The sequence below is a fragment of the Tetrahymena thermophila genome, assembly GCF_000189635.1.
Source record: "Tetrahymena thermophila SB210 genomic scaffold scf_8254516, whole genome shotgun sequence".
Lineage (NCBI taxonomy): Eukaryota > Ciliophora > Oligohymenophorea > Hymenostomatida > Tetrahymenidae > Tetrahymena > Tetrahymena thermophila.
Genome location: NW_002476291.1, coordinates 49,516 through 75,569, shown reverse-complemented (window position 1 = coordinate 75,569; position 26,054 = coordinate 49,516). Strand labels below are relative to the sequence as shown.

Below are 26,054 nucleotides of genomic sequence, written 5' to 3'. Positions count from 1 at the left end.
CAAATTTGAGAGATTAATACAATTTGCTAAACCAGAACCTAAGCCTGATGCACCTATTGCACCAATTTAATTCTTACTTTTTAAATATTGAAGAAAAAATATATCATAAAATAGTTAATTAGAAGGAAAAAATGAAGAAAAAATATGAAATAATAAGATTAATTAATTAATAATAAAAGTAAATAATTTGAAAATAAAAGGATGAGCTAAATAAATTAACAAAGAAAGAACAAAAAAAAGCAAGCACAATAAAAACAAAAAGAAAAAAGAGCTTTATTGTTTTTAATTAGTTTTTATCATTCAAAATATCACAATCCAAAACAAATAAACTGTTTTTACCTAAGGTTAAGTGTCAAATTTGAGAGATTAATGCAATTTGCTAAACCAGAACCTAAGCCTGATGCACCTTTGTCACCAATTTAATTATCACTTTTTAAATATTGAAGAAAAAATATATCATAAAATAGTTAATTAGAAGGAAAAAATGAAGAAAAAATATGAAATAATAAGATTAATTAATTAATAATAAAAGTAAATAATTTGAAAATAAAAGTATGAGCTAAATAAATTAACAAAGAAAGAACAAAAAAAAGCAAGCACAATAAAAACAAAAAGAAAAAAGAGCTTTATTGTTTTTAATTAGTTTTTATAATTCAAAATATCACAATCCAAAACAAATAAACTGTTTTTACCGAAGCTAAAGTGTCAAATTTGAGAGATTAATGCAATTTGCTAAACCAGAACCTAAGCCTGATGCACCCTTTGTCACCAATTTTATTATCACTTTTTAAATATAGAAGAAAAAATATATCATAAAATAGTTAATTAGAAGGAAAAAATGAAGAAAAAATATGAAATAATAAGATTAATTAATTAATAATAAAAGTAAATAATTTGAAAATAAAAGGATGAGTTAAATAAATTAACAAAGAAAGAACAAAAAAAAGCAAGCACAATAAAAACAAAAAGAAAAAAGAGCTTTATTGTTTTTAATTAGTTTTTATCATTCAAAATATCACAATCCAAAACAAATAAACAGTTTTTACCGAAGCTAAAGTGTCAAATTTGAGAGATTAATGCAATTTGCTAAACCAGAACCTAAGCCTGATGCACCCATTTCACCAATATTTTTATGACTTTTTAAATATTGAAGAAAAAATATATCATAAAATAGTTAATTAGAAGGAAAAAATGAAGAAAAAATATGAAATAATAAGATTAATTAATTAATAATAAAAGTAAATAATTTGAAAATAAAAGGATGAGCTAAATAAATTAGCAAAGAAAGAACAAAAAAAAGCAAGCACAATAAAAACAAAAAGAAAAAAGAGCTTTATTGTTTTTAACCCAATCTAAAAAATTTTATGTATGCCCCGTGGGGTAATTGACACATTATATATTATATATTTTTATTCAATTAAATTTAATTACTTTTTTGTATTTTCTGATTTCTACTTAGCTTAGCTAAGCTAAACAATTAATTAAAAACAAATGTATGTAATTAAATGCCATTCACTAATATAGTCGTTTCCAAACGACAAAATTTTTGAATAGCATTTTGCTATATTTAAAAAAAAACAAAAACTAAAATCAATTATCAAAATAAATAATCAAAAACACATAGAAAATATCTTTTTTCACTCTAATTTTAAAAATGGATAAAATTACAATCTAAAATCTTAAATGCAATTAGCATCCAAATAAAAACCTTCAATTTATTTAAGTAAATGATGTCCTAACATAATCTGTTCCAACTAAACCTCTCTTTTACTGCTCTTCCTGTTTTAATCATGATCTTCACTTTAAATCTATCAACTATCTTATGATCGATCAGATTTTTTAAGAAGCAGACACTAACATCATCCCAAAATGGCCGCCAGTCAATAACTACCAAATCATCTCAGATCTCATCGATCTTACATCAAATTAATCTTCACTTGACTATGTCAAGCAAATTACAGACTTCTTTCATCAACTTAAAGAAGAGTTTTTAAATAAAATAGATATCATCTAAAAAAAGATGATCAATGAAGCCTTGAAATATCCTATTGATACTTAGTAAATCATCAAAAGATATTAAGAAATTTCAAACATTCTCTAGTTTAAGTAGCTTCTTAACAACGAAAAACTAAATAACCTCCAAGATCATTCAACTCTCTGTAAAGAATTTATATCACAAATGGAGTCTCAAAAAGATAAAAACACTGAACTGTTGTAAAGTCTACTTACCTAAGCAAATTAATTAAAAATAAATTTCAACATGGAATATCCTAACATCATTAAATAGTAATTACTTACATTTATTGACCACATTTCTTTCTTCAATTTAGATATTCCTGAAGTTAATAGTCTAAATCATAACAACACTAGAAATGATTTGGAAACTATCATTACAAGTCAAAGTAATTAAATTGGAGATTTATAACTAACATCTGACTTAATCATGAAGCTTGTTTCTAATAAATCAAACTTTTGCTCTGACTAATTCTTAAACAAGCTAAGTGAAAGTCTTTAAAGAATAAACCCTCTACTTAAATAGTTTACTTTCAACATAGCAGTTTTCAAGGAGAATAAGGAATAAATTGATTTTTATAAGATTAGTGAGGAAAAAATAAATTTGATAGAAGAATATGTAAATCATTAAATAACTTTGTCAAGAGGGGAATAATAATTTGAAAAGGAAGTAAAGGATAGTTTAGAAATCAAATAAATGATTTAAATTATAGATTCTAAAATGAGTTTCTTGAGGTAAGAATTCATATAATAGTTTGAAAAGTTCTTAGTTGATGTAAAACCTTTCTTAAAATAGATTAATTTCACTAATACTTTTACTGACAAAAATAAATTTGATTTCTTCAGAAATTTGAAAGATAAATAATTGAATGCTTTATTTTAGGAAAGTTTACCCAATTTAGATCTAAAATTGTTAGCAACTTAGTATAATAATGGGTAGATAAATTGTGTTGTAAATAAAAAAGAAAATGGTTACTATGAAATTGAATAATTAGATAATAGTAGTTGGGTGTTTTGTATATCAAATACAAATTTATAAAAAGATTAGAAGTATATTTTTAGGATAAAAGTTGAAAGTCTAAATGAAGGTAAATCTTTTATGATAGGTCTTTTGAGAAATTCAAATGCTGATTAAAATGCAGGATATTATGAGTATTTAAGTTGTTACTTAAAGAAATATAATCAATCTGTAATTAAACATGGAGGTTATGGTATTGATAAATAATTAAAGGGAGCAGGATTTAAGACAAGTGGAGAGAATATGATAGAACTAAGATTGTGCTTGAAAGAGTAGATTTTAGAAGTGTTAGATTATCCTAATTATGAATATAAGCTAGGATTATAGGATAAATTTAAAGAGAAGCTTACATAATTTGATGATCTAAGATTGTATCTTGGTACTATTCATTAAGGAAGCAAATTAATTTTAATGGATGTAAAAATAGTGAATGAGTTTTTAAATTGAATAAAATTTGTTATATTATGATATATAATATGATATTTGATAGAATATTTATTTTTATTGTTTAAAAATTAAAAAAATTATTGAACCAAAATTCAAAATAAATCAACAAATTCCCTATTTAGTTAAGGCTTGTATAGTCTTAATATTTATTATATATTTCTTTATTACATCTTTAATAATTAAATAAATAGTTTAAACTTTTAAATAGATTTTATTGTGTTTTTATGATTTTATTTTTGTGTGTATTGATCTTAATTCTTTACTTAATTACAAAAAAAATTAAAGTAATAAAAAAATATTTTTTATTTCAAAGAGAATTATGATTTCATATATTTCTGACGAACTTTATTAATAATACTTTTATACACTCTATAACTTAATAAAAAATAAAGGATAATCTTAATTTTTATTTTTGCATAAATTTAATATACTCTAATATTTTTTAATAAAAATTATTCTATTTATTAATTTAAGCTTTATTCAAAAAAAAAATAAATATATTTTATGTTTACAAAATTTATAATTTGAAAGTAAATTATGTTTCTTATGAATATTCTATTATTATTAATTAATTTTAATCTAACAACATTATAAAATATAACTAAAATTCGCAAAATATATCTATCCCTAATTTATTATTTATTAGAATATTTCACTACTTCTAATATTATATTCAAAAAAGTATTTTTCTTTTTAACTTATAAAATTCAAAGAAAACTCAAATTAACTATATAAATAATAATCAAAAATACATTGAAAATCTCTCTTCTAGATCTAATCTTATAAATGGACAAAACTGCATTCTAAAATCTTAAATGCAATAAGCATCCAAATAAAAGCTTTCAATTTATTTAAGTAAATGATGTCCTAACACAACCTATTTCAACTAAACCTCTCTTTTACTGCTCCTCCTGTTTTAACCACGATCTTCACTTTAAATCTATCAACTATCTTATGATTGACCAGATTTTTTAAGAAGCAGACACTAATATCATCCCAAAATGGCCGCCCGTCAACAACTACCAAATTATCTCAGATCTCATTGATCTTACGTCAAATTAATTTTCATTTGACTATGTCAAGCAAATTACAGACTTCTTTCATCAATTCAAAGAAGAATTTTTAAATAAAATAGATGTCATCTAAAAAAAGATGATCAATGAAACCTTAGAATGTCCTATTGATAGATAGCAAATCATCAAAAGATATTAAGAAATTTCAAACATTATTTAGTTTAAGTAGCTTCTTAACAACGAAAAACCAAATAACCTTCAAGATCATTCAACTCTCTGTAGAGAATTTATCTCAAAAATGGAGTCTCAAAAAGATAAAAACACTGAATTGTTGTAAAGTCTACTTTCCTAAGCAAATTAATTGAAAACAAATCTCAACATGGAATATCCTCACATCATTAAATAGTAATTATTTACTTTTATTGACCAAATTTCTTTCTTCAATTTAGATCTTCCTGAAGCAAGTACAAATCATAATAACACTAAAAATCATTTATAAACTAATATTACAAATCAAAATAATTAAGTTGGAGAATTAAAACTAACATCTGACTTAATCATGAAGCTTGTTTCTAATAAATCAAACTTTTGCTCTGACTAATTTTTAAACAAACTAAGTGAGAGTCTTTAATGCATAAACCCTCTACTTAAATAGTTTACTTTCAATACAGCAGTTTTCAAAGAGAATAAAGAATAAATTGATTTTTCCAAGATAAGCAATGAAAAAATAAATTTAATAGAAGAATATGTTAAGCATTAAATAACTTTGTCAAGAGGGGAATAATAATTTGAAAAGGAAGTAAAGGATAGTTTAGAAATAAAGTAAATGACTCAAATTGTAGATTCTAAAATGAGTTTCTTGAGAGAAGAATTCATATAATAGTTTGAAAAGTTCTTAATTGATGTAAAACCTTTCTTAAAATAGATTAATTTCACTCATAGTTTTACTGACAAAAATAAATTTGAATTCTTCAGAAATTTAAAAGATAAAAAATGGAATTCTTTATTTGAGGAAATTTAATTCAATTCAGATCTAAAATTGTTTGCAACTTAGTGGAATGATGGGTAGATAGATTGTGTGATAAATAAAAAAGAAAATGGCTATTATGAAATATAAAAATTAAATAATTGTGATTGGTGGGTGAATTGTATTTCAAATACAAATTTATAAAAAGATTAGAAGTATATTTTTAGGATAAAAGTTGAAAGTCTAAATGAAGGTTATCCTTTTATGATAGGTCTAATGAGAAATTCAAATGCTGAAAAAAATTATGGATACAGTGAGTATTTAAGCTGTTTATTAAAGAAACATAATAAATTAGTAATTAAAAATGGAAGTTTTGGAATTGGCAAATAATTAAAGGGAGTAGGATTTAAGACAAGTGGAGATAATATGATAGAACTAAGAATATGTTTGAAAGAGTAGATTTTAGAAGTGTTAGATTATCCTAATTATGAGTATAAGCTAGGATTAGAAGATTAATATAAAGAGAAGCTTACATAATTCGATGATCTAAGATTTTATCTTGGTACTCGTTATTAAGGAAGCAAATTAATTTTAATGGAAGTTAAAATAGTGAATAAGTTTATAAATTGAATTAAATTTTATATATAATAAAAATATGTTGTCCGATAGATATATTTATTTTTGATATTTAAAAATTTTAAAAACTATTTGATATTTAGTAAATTTCTATTGATTATTTTTAATTAAAATTGTTCAAATACTCTACATATACATTTATATTCTTATTGCCTTATTTATTAGAATATTCATTTTTTTTTATCAAATATTGAAATTAATATCTTTCTTTTTTTTAATTGCAGACAAACCATAATAAATAATAAAAATAACATTTCTTACCAAAATAAATTATCAACAATACATATATAGTATCTTTTCTCACACTAATTTTAATATATGGATAAAATTACCATCTAAAATCTTAAATGCAATAAGCATCCAAATAAAAGCCTTCAATTTATTTAAGTAAATGATGTACTAACACAACCTACTTCTACTAAACCTCTCTTTTACTGCTCTTCCTGTTTTAATCATGATCTTCACCTTAAATCTATCAACTATCTTATGATCGACCAGATTTTGTAAGAAGCAGACACTAATATCATCCCAAAATGGCCGCCAGTCAACAATTATCAAATCATCTCAGATCTCATTGATCTAACATCAAATTAATCTTCACTTGACTATGTCAAGCAAATTACAGACTTCTTTCATCAATTCAAAGAAGAGTTTTTAAATAAAATAGATGTTATCTAAAAAAAGATGATCAATGAAACATTGAAATATCCTATTGATACATAGCAAATCCTCAAAAGATATTAAGAAATTTCAAACATTCTTTAGTTTAAGTAAATTCTCAATAACGAATAATCAAATAACTTGCAAGACCATTCAACTCTCTGTAAACAATTTATATCACAAATGGAGTCTCAAAAAGATAAAAACACCGAATTGTTGTAAAATATCCTTACTTAAGCAAACTAATTGCAAACAAATTTCAATATGGAATATCCTCACATCATTAAATAGTAATTACTTACTTTTATTGACCAAATTTCTTTCTTCAATTTAGATATTCCTGAAGTTAATAGTACAGATTATAATAATGCTAGAAATTATTTGGAAACTAATATTACAAATCAAAACAATTAAATTGGAGGTTTAAAATTAACATCTGACTTGATCATGAAGCTTGTTTCTAACAAATCAAACTTTTGCTCTGACTAATTCTTAAGCAAGCTAAGCGAGAGTCTTTAAAGTATAAATCCTCTACTTAAATAGTTTACTTTGAACACAGCAGTTTTCAAGGAGAATAAAGAATAAATTGACTTTTCCAAGATAAGTGAGGAAAGAATACATTTGATAGAAGAATATGTTAAGCATTCATTAGCTTTGTCAAGAGGGGAATAGTAATATGAATAGGAAGTAAAAGATAGTTTAGAAATCAAATAAATGACTTAAATTGTAGATTCTAAAATGATTTTCTTGAGGTAAGAGTTCATTTAATAGTTTGAAAAGTTCTTAGTTGATGTAAAACCCTTCTTAAAATAGATTAATTTCACTAATACTTTCACTGACAAAAATAAATTTGATTTCTTCAGAAATTTGAAAGATAACAAATTGAATATTTTATTTTAGGAAAGTTTACCCAATTTAGATCTAAAATTGTTTGCAACTTAGTATAATAATGGGTAGAGAGATTAAGTAGTAAATAAAAAAGAAAATGGTTATTATGAAATTGAAAAATTAAATAATGATTCTGATGTGAATTGTATATCAAATACAAATTTATAAAAAGATTAGAAGTATATTTTTAGGATAAAAGCTGAACTTCAAAATGAAGGTAATTCTTTTTTGATTGGACTAATGAGAAGTTCAAATGCTGATTAAACTGGAGGATATAAAGAATATTTAAGCTGTCACTTAAATCAATCTGTAGTTAAATTTAATAATTATGGTATTGATAAATAATTAAAGGGAGTAGGATTTAAGACAAGTGGAGAGAATATGATAGAACTCAGATTGTGTTTGTAAGAGTAGATTCTAGAAGTGTTAGACTTTCCTAATTATGAGTATAAGCTAGGATTAGAAGATAAATATAAAGAGAAGCTTATATAATTTGATGATCTAAGATTTTATCTTGACATTTTTAGCAAAGGAAGCAAATTAGTTTTAATGGATGTAAAAATAGTGAATGAGTTTATAAATTGAATTAAATTTTATAAATATTTTATGTATGCACTTAAACCAGAAATAAAGAAGTAAAGTAATATATTGTATACTCTCATTAATTAAGACCCATTTTTAGAAAATGTAAAAAAATTTAGAATTTTTTTTTAAATTTTTTTAATATTAATTTTAATTTTATGATATTATAATTAAAAACAAAATTATATTATGTAAGTATTAAGCCATGTTTTATTATCTGTTAGAATTTTAACATTTTTTTATAAGATACTCAAATAAGTATCATTGCTTTTTTCTAAAAAGCGAATCTAAAACTCAAATTAATTATCAAAATAAATCATTAAAAAAACATTCAAAATATATCTTCTTACTCTAATCTTATAAATGGATAAAATTACCATTTAAAATCTTAAATGCAATAAGCATCCAAATAAAAACCTTCAATTTATTTAAGTAAATGATGTTCTAACACAACCTATTTCAACTAAACCTCTCTTTTACTGCTCTTCCTGTTTTAATCACGATCTTCAATTTAAATCTATCAACTATCTTATGATTGACTAGATTTTTTAAGAAGCAGACACTAACATCACCCCAAAATGGCCGCCAGTCAACAACTATCAAATCATCTAAGATCTCATCGATCTTACATCAAATTAATCTTCACTTGACTATGTCAAGCAAATTACAGATTTCTTTCATCAATTCAAAGAAGAATTTTTAAATAAAATAGATGTCATCTAAAAAAAGATGATCAATGAAGCCTTGAAATATCCTATTGATACATAGCAAATCATCAAAAGATATTAAGAAATTTCAAATATTCTTTAGTTTAAGTAGCTTCTTAATAACGAATAATCAAATAACCTCCAAGATCATTCAACTCTCTGTAAACAATTTATCTCACAAATGGAGTCTCAAAAAGATAAAAATACTGAATTATTGTAAAATCTCCTTACCTAAGCAAATTAATTGAGAACTAATTTCAATATGGAATATCCTCAAATCATTAAATAGTAATTACTTACTTTTATTGACCAAATTTCTTTCTTCAATTTAGATATTCCTGAAGTTAATAGCACAAATCATAATAATACTAGAAATCATATCGAAGCTAATATTACAAACCAAAATAATTATAATGTAGATTTAAAACTAACATCTGACTTAATCATGAAGCTTGTTTCTAATAAATCAAACTTTTGTTCTGATTAATTCTTAAGTAAGCTAAGTGAGAATCTTTAAAGTATAAACCCTCTACTTAAGTAGTTTACTTTCAAAGCAGCCGTTTTCAAGGAGAATAAAGAATAAATTGACTTTTCCTAAATTAGCGAGGAAAAAATAAATTTGATAGAAGAATATGTTAAGCATTCAATAGCTTTGTCGAGAGGGGAATAGTAATTTGTATAGGAATTAAAGGATAGTTTAGAAATAAAATAAATGACATAAATTGTAGATTCTAAAATGATTTTCTTGAGGTAAGAGTTCATTTAATAGTTTGAAAAGTTCTTAGTTGATGTAAAACCTTTCTTAAAATAGATTAATTTCACTAATAGTTTTATTGACAAAAATAAATTTGATTTCTACAGAAATTTGAATGATAAAAGGTTTTATTATGCTTTATATGAGGAAAGTTTACCCAATTTAGATTTAAAATTCTTTGTGACTTAGCGAAATAATGGGTAGAGAGATTGTGTGGTAAATAAAAAAGAAAGTGGTTATTATGAAATTGAAAAATTAAATAATAGTGATTATTATGTGAATTGTATATCAAATTCAAATTTATAAAAAGATTAGAAATATATTTTTAGGATAAAGGTTGAAAGTCTAAATGAAGGCCATGATTTTATGATAGGTCTAATGAGAAATTCAAACGCTAATTTTAATTGTGGATTTTAAGAGTTATTAAGCTGTGGCTTAAAGAAAAATAATTAATCTGTAATTAAATTTTATAATTATGGTATTGATAAATAATTAAAGGGAGCAGAATTTAAAACAAGTGGAGAGAATATGATAGAACTCAGATTGTGTTTGAAAGAATAGATTTTAGAAGTGTTAGATTATCCTAATTACGAGTGTAAGCTAGGATTACAGGATTAATATAAACAGAAACTAACATAATTTGATGATCTAAGATTGTATCTTGGAATTTGCAGTTAAGGAAGCAAATATATTTTAATGGATGTAAAAATAGTGAATGATTTTATAAACTGAAATATAAATTTTTAATAATTATGTATTTATTTTCTTATTCTAAAATTTTAATAATTCAATTTGCTAAAAATAAAATTATTGAGTTAAATTTAGCTTATTTCTGAAGTTGATTTATCATTAATAATATTTGTTAAAATAATGTTATTTTAAATTTTGATTGATATTTAATTTGAAAATAAGGGTTAAAAGTTATATTTGAATATATGTTATATTTAAATCTTACATATTTCACATTAAAATTTGAAGGAAGAAATAAAATTTGTTGATTAATTGATCCCTCTTAAAAATGGATGTTTGATTAATTCTTTTTATTTTAATTTTATGCATTTTAAAAAATAACATGAGAGATAATTATAAATTATAAAATATTTTGTTTATTTGTCTAAAAAATGTTACATTAATTTATTTTGATTCATTAAGCCTTTAATAAGTATTAATTTACGCGTTCATAGAATATAATTACAAAATTAATTTAATGCAATTGATTTGTGGTAAAATATAGTTTGTAATTGCTGATAAATTTACATTAGTATTTCTGACCTTTTAATAACAATTATTATTAAATAATTTTTAATACCTAATAAGACAAAAATACAATAACGAAAATTTAATTTTTGTCTTAAGATAAATTCTAAAATATAAAGTTGGTTATGCAAAAATGTGCTTTAATCAATTTTTTATTAAAAAAATCTAATCTTCTCAACTAATATGATTATAATTTTATAAATTGCTAAATGAAATTGATAATAATTAGATAAAATTTATATTTTCAAATATTTAAAATAATAAAATCCAAAGATGGTTGATTAGATAAACAAAATTTGTTTTCATATTAACTTTTTTCTATTTAATTATCAAAATTTTTGATTTCAATATATTAAAAACAAAAACATTTATTTCTCTCTTATCAGTAAATTTTTATTTATATAAAATCAAAAAAGTTCTTAACTTACCTTAATAGAAAAAAATATTAAATTCTTATTTTGACTTTACATGATTGATTAGATTAGAAATCTGGTTATGATTGATTAATAAAAAGTGTAAAGCAATTATATGCTTTTTAACTTTAAGTAAGACGTAAATATAAATTAATGTCTATTTTTTAATTAAAATCTGTAAAAGAATTATTATTATAACAAAATATCACTAGATCAATTTCTGAATAATTCTTAATTACGTTTAAGATAACCTATAGTTTCTTTCATCCAATTTAGATAAAAAAGATTTAATATTTTACCAAAAATTTATAAATATTAATTCTTTCTCTTGATGTTAATACTTGTTAATCAATCACCTTTATATTAACCTTTCTTAACATAACAAATTAGTTTTAAAAGTACTCATCTTTAATAGGAAGATAATTAATTTTTATTTAAAATAATCAATTAAAATAAAAAATAATAACGATATGAAAACTGCTTTAATACTTATCTCTATAATTTCCTTAGTGAGCATTTTAACAGTTAACTCATTAAATAAGCATCAAAGTCTAAGATAAAATGGCGCTGATTGTTCTAAAACTATTCTATAAATAGGATACGAAGAGATACTTGTAACCAATACATGTCAACAAAACATGACTTTTAAATACTCAGTTTCTGCTAAATACTAAAATCAGATTCAAACAATAAATGTTTAAACTGATTGTCTTAAGCAAGACGAAACTGAATCATATAGGCTAGATTTCCCAAGCGACTTCCAAATTTTCTCACAAAGTCTTGGAGAATAAAGTGAATGTTGATAAATTGATTTCTACATAATAATATCTTGCATATTATTTCTATTAATATATATTATTATTATATATAAAATATTAAAATTATAAACTAAATAATCTATTTTAAAATATAACTTTTTTTAAGTTTTTCACCATTTTTTTCAAATAAATCAATACATAAATATGTTTAATAGAAATTAAATTTTTTATTGTAGGAAAAAGAATAATTGATTTTATGGATTATGTTTTTATAAATTATACCATTCATTTTCAAAGAATTTTATATGTATTAATTCAATAAATATATTATTATAGAGTGATTTTTTAGGAAGGTCTATCAAAAAAAAGCCTTTCCTTTCCCATTTATTATTTGAATAGTAATATTATAATTACTTAATATTTAGTTTAAATAGTTTTTTTAAAACTAATATTTATTTTATTTTTTTAGCTGCTCTTAAGAATTCATTCTTTCAATTCATTAAATTAGATAAGAAAGAAGCTTTTTGAGATAGTATAAATTAGATCAAGTTTTTTTAAATCAAATAAAAGTATTGAAAATGAGTATTGGCTTTGTAATTTGCATGATGGGGTTATTTTTTGAAATTGGGTTAAAAAACTCTGAAAGTTGAGCTCACAATGTAAAATCTAAGAATTTTAATTTTTTGCAAAATTTGAAAGGGAAACCTCCCTTTTCAAATTAATCTCTTAATTTTTATTTTTGTTCTATTAAAAAAGCGAAGCTCCTTTTTTTTTCTTTTTGATTAATTGAACAATTCCAGAATATTTTTTAATCAATTAAATATTTTTATTTTTCCATTTTTTATATTTTTTATGATTAAAGTATTAAATGGCCAGGCTTGTAAAAAAAGAGTTGGATTTAAGTATAGTCACTTTTATATAAAATCAAATATTAAAAATTAATGATTTAGTTTTGCAAAGATCTTTCTTATTTTATGTAAAAAAGCTTGAAAGTTTATTTTTATGCCTTGTATTCACTATAAAAATTTGAAGGAAGAGTTTATAATAGTAAATCAATTTATTTTTTAATATTTTATATTTGTTAGGCAAACTATGATGATATAAAATTGGTTGACTAATTGACCTCTCATAAAAATGGATGATTAAATAATTATCTTTAGTTAAATTTTACCCATTTATAAAAATAGACTTGAGAGATAGTTACAAATTATAAAATATTTTGTTTATTAGTCAATCATTTTTAAAAAATGTTGCATGATTTATTTTAAAAAGGACTGATTTATGAATTCATTGAATATTATTAAGAAATGAATAATCTAATTGATTTGTGGTAAATTATAATTTATAATTGCTGATGTATATATATTAGTACCTCTGATCAGATCCTTTTGTATTTAGATTGCAGACCCTTTTAATAAAAGTTATTATCATTTAATTTTAGACTTTAATATCTGGTAAGAAAAAAATTGATTAACTAAAATTTGATTTTTCTATTCAGATAACTTCTATACTTTAATGCAAAAATGCGCTTTTATCAATTTAAAAATAAATCTTTTTCTCCTCAACTAACATATTTATAATTTTATTAATTGGTAAGTGAAATTATAATAAATAGCTAAAAATTTGTATTTTTAAATATTTGAAATAATAAAATTCAAGGATGGTTGATTCAATAAATGTTATTTTCATATTAACTTTCATTTATTTTATTTATCAAAATTTTTGATTTCAATATATTAAATAACAAAAGCATATCTATCTTATCAATTAATTTTTATAATGTAAAATCAAAGCAAATTTCTAGCTTAACTTATTAGAATGAAATGTTTTTTTATTTTTTTGACTTTACATGATTACATTAGATACTTGATAATGATTTAGAGTAAAAAAACTTAATAAAAAACATTATTATTAAAATAACTATAAACTTTTTAACTCTAAGTCAGACATGAATATAAAGTTAAATGTCTAGTTTTTTATTTATGAATAGTAAAAGAATTATCATTAAATAAAAATATCATTAACTACCAATTTCTGACTAATTCTTAATTAGTTTATGAGAAATTATAGTTTATTTCATTCAATTTACATAGTAAAAGATTCAATATATGACACAAAAACATCTAAAAATTAATTTTATCTCTCTTTGTCTATTCCTTGTAATCATCATTTTTATTATCTATTTACCTTTTCTTAACATATTAAATACTATAAACAAGGACCCATCCTTAATAGGAAGATAATTAATTAATTTTTATTAAAATAAATAAATTAAAATAAAAAACTTGAACGTAATGAAAACTGCTTTAATATTAATTTCTATAATTTCCTTAGTGAGCATTTTAACTGTTAACTCATTAAATAAACACCAAAATCTAAGATCTGATGATATTACTTGTTTGAACTCTACTCTGGATATGGGCGACTTATACATTGCTGTAACTAACGCATGCCAAAAAAGTGTGACTTTTAAATTCTCAGTTTCTGGTTCAGACTCAAATGAAACTAAACAATTAGATTTTGAAACTATATGCCTTAAGCAATAAGAAACATAAAGATTCGAACTAGATTTCCCAAAGAGCTACACTATTTTCAGTCAAATTATTAAAGAATAAAATGATTGTTGATTAATTGATTTCTACTTAATTAATAATATGTTTTTTGCATATTATTTCTAATAATATATATTATATATAAAAGTATTAATAATAAATATTCTTTTTTTGAATTTAATTAAAAAGTTTTCCACCATTTTTTTCAAATAAATAAAAAAATATTTTTATTTTATCAAAATTTTATTGTAATATGATAAAAACTATATTTACTCTTCTGAATTATATTATTATAAATTTTCAAATGATATTTCATACAGACATTTTCTAATTTATTTGTAAGTATTATTTAAATATAAAAATATCAGTAAAATTTACTTTATCAACAAAAATATAAAGCTTTCACAAAAAAAAACCTTACCCATTTATTTTTTGGATAGTAATATTTTAATTACTTGATATTTCCTTTATATAGTTTTTTAAATCAATATTTATTTGATACGAGTTGGATTTGTTAATAATTTATTATGTGAATTGATTAAATTAGATAAAAGAGGAATTTTTAGTTAGTTTATGTGATCAAGTTTTGTAAAATCAAATAAATTAATAATTTTTATTAAGAATTTAAAAAAGAAACAGTAAAAGTGTAATAAAATATATTCATCTGAATGAATTAGTTGTATGAAGAGAGAACTGAACATATTGTAAATAAGTAAGTCTTGTATATGCAATTTAAATGATGGGGTGTTTTTAAGATTACATTAGCAGGCACTGAAAAGTGAGTTCACAAGAAGAAAATTGAATTATTTTTCAAATTAAAATTTTTTTTTTCAAAAGAAAGTTCAATATTTAAAGTAAAATATATTCTTTAAATATATTCTTTAAATTATGTTTGTTTTTATTGGAAAATTCATTAATAAAATTTTTATTTTATGAATAACACTTAAATAAAATATTATTTAGCAAATATATTAACAAGAATTCTGCTAATAGTTTTTCTTAACTTTAACCATAACCCCACCCAGTTGGTTCCTCTTTGAGCTTGAATTATTATAATTAATTAATACTTTTAAATATTTTTATCTTATAAAAGTATTAGAAAAATTCACATACTAACTTTTACTAAAATAAATATTTTTATTGTATTAAATCTCATAAAATTACCCCTTATTTAGATTTTAATATTTTTTAGTTTTCATTCGCTTTTTTAATTAATTAATTACTAAAATTTTAAAAAATATGACTAACTACCCATATCTAATTCCTAATATATTTTTAAGTATTTTTTAAAAATAGAAATATTGAGATTATATAATTAATCTTAAATTAATTTTTCTATGATATCACTTTTTAAAATCAAATTCATAAATTAATATTTGATCATTAATTATTATATTTGTTCTTTTTATCTATTAATAATTAATTAATTAAATTCCATAAATTTCTATTCAATATTATTGAAAAAAAAAATAAATGATATAATAGATTACATATTACAACAGATTAGAAGAAGTAATTATTTATTTATTTATTAATATCCTTTAAATTTATAAATATTAATAAAAATAGTTTTTAAACTCTTCACTTTAATCTCATTAAGTTCTCCATATTGATCTGAGGTATATTTAATTTTTATTATTATTATTATTAACATTTTCAATATATTTAAAAAAATAATTTTTATAATATAAATTCTCATCATTACATTAATCAGTGATTTTAATTAAAACAAAAATTGTTTAGCTATTTTAACTTAATTTTCATTTCATTTTTAAATTTTTAATTATTTATTATTCATTTTTATTATTTGATATTTTTTTTCTCTATTAACATTTACACTTCTTAAAAACAGTTTATTTGTTTTGGATTGTGATATTTTTAATTATAAAACTTATTTAAAACAATAAAAGCTCTTTTTTTTGCTTTCTTTTTATCCTTCTTTCTTTCTTTCTTTCTTTCTTTCTTTCTTTCTTTCTTTCTTTCTTTCTTTCTTTCTTGCTTTTTTTTTTTTATTTATTAATTTAACTCATCACTTTATTTTCAACTTTTGGTTATATTATTAATTAATCTTATTATTTCATATTTTTTCATCATTTTTTCCTTCTAATGAAATATTTAATTAAAATTTTTTCTTCAATATTTAAAAAGTGACAATGAAATTGGTGACGAAGGTGCATCAGGCTTAGGTTCTGTTTTAGTTAAGTGCATTAATCTCTCAAATTTGACACTTTATCTTTAGTAAAAACAGTTTATTTGTTTTGGATTGTGATATTTTTAATTAAAAAAATTAATTTAAAACAATAAAAGCTCTTTTCTCTTTTTCTTTTTAGTGTGCTTGCTTGCTAACTTTTTTTTGTTCTTTCATACTTTGTTAATTTAACTCATTATTCAATTTACAATTTTTGCTTTTATTATTTATTAATCTTATTATTTAATATTTTTTCTTCATTTTTTCCTTCTAATTAACTATTTAATTATTTATTTTTTCTTCAATATTTAAAAAGTGACAATTAAATTGGTGACGAAGGTGCTTCAGGCTTAGGTTCTGCTTTAGCTAATTGCATTAATCTCTCAAATTTGACACTTTACCTTTAGTAAAAACAGTTTATTTGTTTTGGATTGTGATATTTTTAATTATAAAACTAATTTAAAACAATAAAAGCTCTTTTTTCTTTTTCTTTTTATTGTGCTTGCTTGCTTTTTTTTGTTTCTTCTTTGATAATTTAACTCATCATTTAATTTTAAACTCTTGCTTTTATTATTAATTAATTAATTTTATTATTTCATATTTTTTCTTCATATTTTCCTTCTAACTAATCTCTCAAATTTGAATCTTAACCTTTAGTAAAAATAGTTTATTTGTTTTGGATTGTGGTATTTTTAATTATTAAACTAATTTAAAACAATAAAAGCTCTTTTTTCTTTTTCTTTTTATTGTGCTCGCTTGCTTTTTTTTGTTCTTTCTTTCTTTGTTAATTTAACTCATCATTAAATTTTCAACTTTTGCTTTTTATATTAATTAATTAATCTTATTATTTCATATTTTTTCTTCATTTTTTCCTTCTAATTAGCCATTTAATTATATATTTTTTCTTCAATATTTAAAAAGAGGCAATTTAATTGGTGACGAAGGTGTATCAGGCTTAGGTACTGGTTTAGCAAATTGCATTAATCTCTCAAATTTTACACTTTATCTTTAGTAAAAACAGTTTATTAGTTTTGGATTGTGATATTTTTAATTATAAAACTAATTTAAAACAATTAAAGCTCTTTTTTCTTTTTCTTTTTATTGCGCTTGCTTGCTTTTTTTTATTCTTTCTTTCTTTGTTAATTTAACTCATCATTAAATTTTCAACTTTTGCTTTTATTATTAATTAATTAATCTTATTATTTCATATTTTTTCTTCAATATTTAAAAAGTTACAATTTAATTGGTGACAAAGGTGTATCAGGCTTAGGTACTGGTTTAGCAAATTGCATTAATCTCTCAAATTTGACACTTTATCTTTAGTAAAAACAGTTTATTAGTTTTGGATTGTGATATTTTTAATTATAAAACTAATTTAAAAAAATTAAAGCTCTTTTTTCTTTTTCTTTTTATTGTGCTCGCTTGCTTTTTTTTGTTCTTTCTTTCTTTGTTAATTTAACTCATCATTTAATTTTCAAATTTTATTTTTATTATAAATTAATTAATCTTATTATTTCATATTTTTTCTTCATTTTTTCCTTCTAATTAACTATTTAATTATATATTGTTTCTTCAATATTTAAAAAGAGGCAATTAAATTAGTGCAATGGGTGCATCAGACTTAGGTTCTGCTTTAGCTAAGTGCATTAATCTCTCAAATTTGACACTTGACCTTTAGTAAAAACAGTTTATTTGTTTTGGATTGTGATATTTTTAATTATAAAATTTATTTTAAAACAATTAAAGCTCATTTTTCTTTTTGCTTGCTTGCTTTTTTTGTTTTTTTTTGTTAATTTAACTCATCATTTTATTTTCAACTTTTGCTTTTATAATTAATCAATCTTATTATTTCATATTTTTTCTTCATTTTTTACTTCTTATTAACTATTTAATTATATATTTTTTCTTCAATATTTAAAAAGTGGCAATTATATTGGTGATGAAGGTTCATTAGGCTTAGGTTATGCTTTAGCTAAGTGCATTAATCTCTCAAATTTGACACTTAAACTTGGGTAAAAACAGTGTATTTGTTTTGGATTGTGATATTTTTATTATAAAACTAATTTAAAAAAATAAAAGCTCTTTTTTCATTTTCTTTTTATTGTGATTGCTTGCTTGCTTTTTTTGTTCATTCTTTGTTTGTTAATTTAACTCATCATTCAATTTTCAACTTTTGCTTTTATTATTAATTAATCTATCTTATTATTTCATATTTTCTTCATTTTTTCCTTCTAATTAACTATTTAATTATATATTTTTTCTTCAATATTTAAAAAGTGGAAATAATATTGGTGATACATACATACATACTCGCACATGGTGACATGCACTCGGGATAGGGGCCCTATATATAATTACTTATACATTATTATTATACGTATACCAATTTATTTATATATAATTGTGGGTAATATATTAGAAGGGAAGGGTCACCTACACCCTAATGGCATTTCTACTAATCTTCCATGATTTGACTACGCATTATGCTCGCTTCCCATTTGTATTCCAGATCTTCTGTTCAGAATGGGGCCTCCTCTTTACCACCTATCAGATTTGGAATATTGGTGATGGAGGTGCATCAAGCTTAGGTACTGGTTTAGCAAATTGCATTAATCTCTCAAATTTGAATCTTTAACTTGAGTAAAAACAGTTTATTTGTTTTGGATTGTGATATTTTTAATTATAAAGCTAATTTAAAACAAAAAAAGCTATTTTTTCTTTTTCTTTTTATTGTGCTTGCTTGCTTGCTTATTTTTGTTCTTTCTTTGTTAAAATAGGCTTTTATTATTAATTAATTAATCCTATTATTTTATATTTTTTCATTCTAATAAACTATTTAATTATTTATTTTTTCTTTAATATTTAAAAAGATACAATTAAATTGGTGGAATGGGTGCATCAGGCTTAGGTTCTACTTTAGCAAAGTGCATTAATCTCTCAAATTTGACACTTGATCTTAAGTAAAAACAGTTTATTTGTTTAAGATTGTGATATTTTTAACTATAAAATGAATATTTAACAAAAAAGCTCCTTGAATTTCTTTGATTTATTTTTTTTATTACAGTAATGTTATTTTATTTATTTATTTAATAATTTAAGAAATAATTTTTAATTTAAGAGTTTATTTTATTTAATATTTTTTAAAAATTTACACAAATTTATAATAAAAGTGGTAACTAAATGAATAAATAACAAAAATTCAAAGTTTTAAGCAAGTGTCTTAAATCAAAAAGATTAGTTGTCTTTGGAAAATATTTCTGATGATAAATAAGTGGCAAAAAAGGATGAATAAATATTAAATATTTGAATTATTACATAATTTTTTGAAAAAGTTTTTTTAAACTAAAATATAGATACATAGATAGATAGATTTTATTACTGTTTTTATATTTATAAATATCATTCATATTTTTGTAAGTTAATAAATAACTTATAATTAATAAAAAAGGATCAAATCATTTGAAATTTTTAATGTTATATTATAACTTATTAAATAATATAAATGCAAGATTTTATATTACAATTAGATTTTAATCTTAAATAGTATCCATCAATCATATTAAGGAATTTAAGGGGTTACAAATTTAGGGAGAAATCAAATTGTACTATTCTATTTATTAAAAAATTATTTAAGTAAGTGTAAATCTACTTATTTGGTGGATACAATATATATATTTACCTAAATAACACGTGCTTGTAAAAAAAAAAACTAATCGGATTAGAGAATAATATGAGATATTATAAATATTCCTATAATTAATTACTCTAAAACATAAGAATCTACTTATAAAAATTATTTTTATAAAATTTAATAACATTTATTAATTACTAAAATTTTTTCAAATATGACGAACGATCTACCCATCTCTCATACTTACTATATTTTTGAGTATATATTTTAAAGACCAATATCAAAATTAAATATTGAATGTTAATTTTATTTTTCTGTGATATCTCTTCATAAAACCAAATTTTCTAAATTAATATTTGATAATTACTTATTATGTTTTATGTTCTTTTTATCCATTTATAATTAATTAAATTCCATAAATTGCTATTCAATATTTTTAAAAGTAAAAAAAAATAAATGATGTAATAGATTAAATATTATAAAAAATTAGAAGAAGTAATTATTTATTTATTTATTTATTAATATCTTTTAAATTTATATATTTTTATAAAAAAAGTTTTTAAACTCTTAACTTTTATCTCATTAGGTTCTCCATATTGATCTGATGTATATTTAATTTATAAATATTATTTTTATTATTATTAATATTTTTTTTATATTTAATTTTCAATTTATTTCAAAAAATAATTTTTATATTAGAAACTCTCATCATTCATTATTCATTGATTTTTATTAAAGCAAAAATTTTTAGCTATTTCGACTTAATTTTCATTTAAATTTTTAATTATTTATTTATTATTCATTTTTTATTATTAGATATTTTTTCTTCATTTTTTGCTATTAACATTTACACTAAATAAAAATAGTTGATTTATTTTGGATTGTAATATTTTTAATTATCAAAGTTTATCTAAAATATTAAAGCTCTTTTAATTTATTTGATTTATTTTCCTTTTCTTTTTATTTTGCTTGATTTTTTTTGTTTTTTCTTTATTAATTGAACTCATCATTTTACGTCCAACTTTTCTTCATATTTCCCTTCTAATTAACTATTTAATTATATATTTTTTCTTCAATATTTAAAAGTTACAATTAAATTGATTCAATAGGTGCATCAGGCTTAGTTTCTTCTTTAGCAAAGTGCATTAATCTCTCAAATTTGACACTTAAACTTGAGTAAAAACAATTTATTTGTTTTGGATTCTGATAATTTTAGTTATATAAACTAATTATGAACAATAAAGTTCTTTTTTCTTTTTCTTTTTATTGTGCTTGCTTTTTTTTGTTCTTTCTTTGTTAATTTAATTCATCATTTTATTTTCTACTTTTACTTTTATTGTTATTTCATATTTTTTCTTCATTTTTGCTTCTAATTAACTATTTAATTATATATTTTTTCTTCAATATTTAAAAAGTTACAATTAAATTGGTGACTAAGCTATATCAGGCTTAGGTTCTGCTTTAGCAAATTGCATTAATCTCTCAAATTTGAGGCTTAACCTTATGTAAAAACAGTTTAATAGATTTGGATTGTTGATATTTTTAATTATAAAAACTAATTTAAAACAATAAAGCTCTTTTTTCTTTTTCTTTTTATTGTGCTTGCTTTTTTGTTCTTTCTTTTTTGTTAATTTAGCTCATCATTTTATTTTCTACTTTTACTTTTATTATTAATCTTATTATTTCACATTTTTTCTTCATTTTTTCCTTCTAATTAACTATTTAATTATTTATTTTTTATTCAATATTAAAAAAGTTACAATAAAATTGGTTACTAAGGTGCGTCGGGCTTAGGTTCTGGTATAGCAAATTGCATTAATCTCTCAAATTTAACACTTCATCTTTAGTAATAACAGTTTATTTGTTTTGGATTGCGATATTTTGAATTATAAAAACTAATTTAAAACAATTAAAGCTCTTTTTTCTTTTTCTTTTTATTGTTCTTGTTTTTTTTCTTCTTTCATTGCTAAATTAAATTATCATTTATTTTATTTTCAATTTTTGCTTTTATTATTAATGAATTAATCTTATTATTTCATATTTTTCTTCATTTTTTCGTTCTAATTAACTATTTAATTATATATTTATTCTTCAATATTTAAAAAGTCGCAATTAAATTGGTGATAAGATAAGATAAGATAAACTCGCACACATAAATGCACTCAGAAATACATCTTAAAAGTAATTATAATTTATAATAAGTGTTTAAAATTGGTTTTTGGTTTGATAGTTTTCTCGAAAACCCCCCTTATTTTAGACACTGTTTATGATTTTTTGGAAAGTTTTTTTTAAATTGGTGATGAAGGTGTATAAGGCTTAAGTTCTGCTTTATCAAAATGCATTAATCTCTTAAATTTGATACTTAACCTTGAGTAAAAATAGTTTATTTGTTTTGGATTGTGATATTTTTAATTACAAAACTAATTTAAAACAATAAAAGCTCTTTTTTCTTTTTCATTTTATCTTACTTGTTTTTTTTTTCTTTCATTGTTAATTTAACTAATTATTTTATTTTCAACTTTTACTTTTATTATTAATTAATCTTATCATTTCATATTTTTTCTTCATTTTTTCATTCTAATTAACTATTTAATATATTTTTTCTTCAAAATTTAAAAAGTGACAATTAAATTGGTGACAAAGGTGTATCAGGCTTAGGTACTGCTTTAGCAAAATGCATTAAGCTCTCAAATTTGACACTTAACCTTGAGTAAAAATAGTTTATTTGTTTTGTATTGTGATATTTTTAATAATAAAAACTAATTTAAAACAATAATAGCTCTTTTTTCTTTTTCATTTTATCTTACTTGTTTTTTTTATTCTTTCATTGTTAATTTAACTAATTATTTTATTTTCAACTTTTGCTTTTATTATTATTTAATTAATCTTATTATTTCATGTTTTTTCTTCATTTTTTCATTCTAATCAACTATTTAATGATATTTTTTTCTTCAATATTTAAAAAGCGAAAATTAAATTGGAGACTAAGGTGGATCAGGCTTAAGTTCTGCTTTAGCTAATTGCGTTAATCTCTCAAATTTGACAATTTATCTTTGGTAAAAGCAGTTTATTTATTTAAGATTGATATTTTTAGCTATAAAAATGAATATTAAACAAAAAAGCTCTTTGAATTTATTTGATAGATTTTATTTGATTTTTTTTTTATCCTTTTTTTCCACTAATTTTATTTTATTTATTTATTAATTTAAGAAATAATTTAAAATTTTATTTTATTAAATATTTATTTAAATATATACAAATTTTTTATAAAAGTTTTAACTAAATCAATGAATCATATAAATTCAAAGTAATAAGCAAGTGTCTTAAATCAAAAAGATTAGTTGTATTTGAAAAAAAATTATGATGATAATAAACAAGTGGCAAAAAAAGGATGAATAAATATTATATGAATGTTTGAATAATTGAATATTAATTATATGTTTTATTATATAATATTTTGAAAAAGTTTTTTTAACCTAAAATATTGATACATACATACATAGATAGATAGATTTTATTATTGGCTTTATATATAGCAAAATGCCATTCAAAAATTTGGTGAATTGAGATCACTATTTTTTTGAATGGTTGATGCCTTTGAATATGATTTATATAAAAATAAATAATTTTATAATAGAATTTAATTAATAATATTAATAATTTTAATTTTTTTCAATCTTTATGATTTTTCTATTCAATTTTTAAATTTAGCCTTTTTTAAAAATTTTTTTTGAAGAAAAATTTTTAAAAAAAGCTAAAATTAAAAATTAATAGAAAAATCATAAAAATTGATATTAATTAAAATAATAAATATTATGAATTAAATTCTATTATAAATTATTAATTTATTTTTATATAAATAATATTCAAATATATCAGCCATTCAAAAAAATAGTGATCTCAATTCATTAAATTTTTGAATGGCATTTAGCTATATTAAAAATTCATTTATTGGTTTAGTAGAGATATTTCTTATTTTATTTATACATTCATTTGCAATAAAAAAATTTGAAAGTTTATCTTTATGCCTAAAATTTGAAGGAAGAGTTAATAATTTTTGCTATAGTGAATCAATTTATTTTTTAATCTAATATATTTAGTAGGCAAATTATTTATACTCTAAGATGAAATAAAATTCGCTAATTAATTGATCCATCACAAAAATGGATGATTGATTTGTTAATTATTTTTAGTTTAATATTATACATTTATAAAAATAGATTTGAGAGATAATTACAATTTATAAAATATTTTGTTTAATTGCGTATAATTTTTAAATTATGTTACATTAATTTATTTTAATTCATTATGCATTTTTAAGAAGGCCTAATTAATGAACTCGTTGATAATAATTAAAAAATTAATTTAATATATTTGGTTTATGGCAAATTATTGTTTATTATTGCTGATATAGATGAATTAGTATCTCTGATCAGATCCTTTTTCTATTGAGATTGTGGAACCTTTTAATAAAAGTTGTTAGATTTTAATATCTGATAAGAATAAAATAGAATAATTAAAATTTAAGATAACTTCTAAACTATAAAATTGGTTATGTAAAAATGAGCTATTTATTATCTATTTAAAAAAAGAAAATCTATATCACCTCAGCTAACAAAATTTATAAATTTATTAATAAGTAAGTGAAGTTTATAATAATTAGCTAAAATTTTGTATTTTGAAATATTTAAAATAATTATACTCAAAAATGATTGATTGAATCAACTTTATTTTCAAATTAAATTTTTTCTATTTAATTATCAATATTTTTGATTTCAATTCATTAAAAAACAAAAGCAAGCATCTCTTTCTTATCAGTAAATTTGTATTGATATAAACCATAACTAGATTATAGAAAGATATATTAAATTATTTCTTTAACTTTACACAATTAGATTAGATATCTTGTTATTTGTTATGATTTATGGTGGAAAAACTTAATACCAAAATCTATGAATAAAACAATAAAAAATTTTTTTACTATAAGTAAGATTTTACATCAAAGTTAAATGTCTATAATTTAAGATTAATAAAGTATTATCATCATATAAAAGTATACAAGCCACAAATTTTTGACAAATTTTTAATTACTTTTAAGAGAACCTTTAGTTTCTTTAATCCAATTAGATTTTAAAAGAAAGATTTAATATTTTACACAAAAATTTCTAAATATAAATTTCATCTCTTGATACTAACTAATACTTGTAAGTAATCACCATTTTATTAACTATTAACCTTTCTTAAAGTAATAGTTTTTAAAATTTAAAAGTACCCTTCCTTAATTGGAAGATAATTGATTTTTATTTAAATGAATCAATTAAAATAAAAAATTTAATGCTATGAAAATTGGTTGTTTTAATACTAATCTCTATGATTACCTTAGTGAACATACATTTTAACTTTTAGCTCATTAAATAAATATCAAAGCCTAATATCTAATGACAATAATTAGTCTAAAATTATTCTAAATATGGGCTACTAAGAGGTGCTGATAACTAATTAATACATATATATCAACAAAACAGGATTTTTAAATCCTCAGTTTGTTTCGTTCGGCTAAACACTTAAAT

At 20.8% G+C, this 26,054-nt stretch overlaps 10 protein-coding genes across 10 annotated transcripts in view; 8 read left to right on the top strand and 2 right to left on the bottom strand. All coding sequences in view use genetic code 6, as the record gives it.

Moving 5' to 3' along the window:
• Positions 1-653: 653 nt before the first annotated feature.
• Positions 654-1,117, bottom strand: TTHERM_001183140 (hypothetical protein; the record flags this gene model as incomplete). The annotated part of the gene is made up of 2 exons (XM_012799094.1): positions 654-783; positions 1,047-1,117. The coding sequence occupies 2 exons, from the start codon at positions 1,115-1,117 to the stop codon at positions 654-656; spliced, it is 201 nt and encodes a 66-aa protein (XP_012654548.1).
• A 450-nt stretch (positions 1,118-1,567) lies between these two features.
• On the top strand, positions 1,568-3,478 carry TTHERM_01183140 (zinc carboxypeptidase family protein; the record flags this gene model as incomplete). The annotated part of the gene is made up of 1 exon (XM_001021843.3): positions 1,568-3,478. The coding sequence occupies exon 1, from the start codon at positions 1,655-1,657 to the stop codon at positions 3,476-3,478; it is 1,824 nt and encodes a 607-aa protein (XP_001021843.1). The 5' UTR covers positions 1,568-1,654.
• A 786-nt stretch (positions 3,479-4,264) lies between these two features.
• TTHERM_01183130 (zinc carboxypeptidase family protein) lies at positions 4,265-6,088 on the top strand (the record flags this gene model as incomplete). The annotated part of the gene is made up of 1 exon (XM_001021842.1): positions 4,265-6,088. The coding sequence occupies one exon, from the start codon at positions 4,265-4,267 to the stop codon at positions 6,086-6,088; it is 1,824 nt and encodes a 607-aa protein (XP_001021842.1).
• A 324-nt stretch (positions 6,089-6,412) lies between these two features.
• On the top strand, positions 6,413-8,227 carry TTHERM_01183120 (zinc carboxypeptidase family protein; the record flags this gene model as incomplete). The annotated part of the gene is made up of 1 exon (XM_001021841.1): positions 6,413-8,227. One exon carries the CDS (start codon positions 6,413-6,415, stop codon positions 8,225-8,227), a length of 1,815 nt encoding a protein of 604 aa, XP_001021841.1.
• A 360-nt stretch (positions 8,228-8,587) lies between these two features.
• On the top strand, positions 8,588-10,417 carry TTHERM_01183110 (zinc carboxypeptidase family protein; the record flags this gene model as incomplete). Its single annotated transcript, XM_001021840.1, has 1 exon — positions 8,588-10,417. One exon carries the CDS (start codon positions 8,588-8,590, stop codon positions 10,415-10,417), a length of 1,830 nt encoding a protein of 609 aa, XP_001021840.1.
• A 1,408-nt stretch (positions 10,418-11,825) lies between these two features.
• TTHERM_01183100 (transmembrane protein, putative) lies at positions 11,826-12,158 on the top strand (the record flags this gene model as incomplete). Its single annotated transcript, XM_001021839.1, has 1 exon — positions 11,826-12,158. The coding sequence occupies one exon, from the start codon at positions 11,826-11,828 to the stop codon at positions 12,156-12,158; it is 333 nt and encodes a 110-aa protein (XP_001021839.1).
• Positions 12,159-14,407: 2,249 nt separating this feature from the next.
• On the top strand, positions 14,408-14,740 carry TTHERM_01183080 (transmembrane protein, putative; the record flags this gene model as incomplete). Its single annotated transcript, XM_001021837.1, has 1 exon — positions 14,408-14,740. One exon carries the CDS (start codon positions 14,408-14,410, stop codon positions 14,738-14,740), a length of 333 nt encoding a protein of 110 aa, XP_001021837.1.
• Positions 14,741-16,138: 1,398 nt separating this feature from the next.
• On the top strand, positions 16,139-20,114 carry TTHERM_01183060 (cyclic nucleotide-binding domain protein; the record flags this gene model as incomplete). Its single annotated transcript, XM_001021835.2, has 10 exons — positions 16,139-16,177; positions 16,235-16,284; positions 16,814-16,903; positions 17,170-17,259; positions 17,775-17,864; positions 18,086-18,175; positions 18,441-18,530; positions 18,776-18,865; positions 19,724-19,813; positions 20,024-20,114. The coding sequence occupies 10 exons, from the start codon at positions 16,139-16,141 to the stop codon at positions 20,112-20,114; spliced, it is 810 nt and encodes a 269-aa protein (XP_001021835.2).
• A 1,770-nt stretch (positions 20,115-21,884) lies between these two features.
• On the bottom strand, positions 21,885-22,300 carry TTHERM_001182051 (hypothetical protein; the record flags this gene model as incomplete). Its single annotated transcript, XM_012799093.1, has 2 exons — positions 21,885-21,984; positions 22,245-22,300. 2 exons carry the CDS (start codon positions 22,298-22,300, stop codon positions 21,885-21,887), a joined length of 156 nt encoding a protein of 51 aa, XP_012654547.1.
• A 3,654-nt stretch (positions 22,301-25,954) lies between these two features.
• The window catches only part of TTHERM_001182040 (hypothetical protein), a gene marked incomplete at both ends in the record, with an annotated part of 234 nt that continues 134 nt past the window's right edge, over positions 25,955-26,054 (top strand). Inside the window, one exon of the mRNA XM_012799092.1 lies at positions 25,955-26,054. This exon is cut by the window's right edge and continues 134 nt beyond it. Coding sequence (XP_012654546.1) covers positions 25,955-26,054 — 100 coding nt within the window.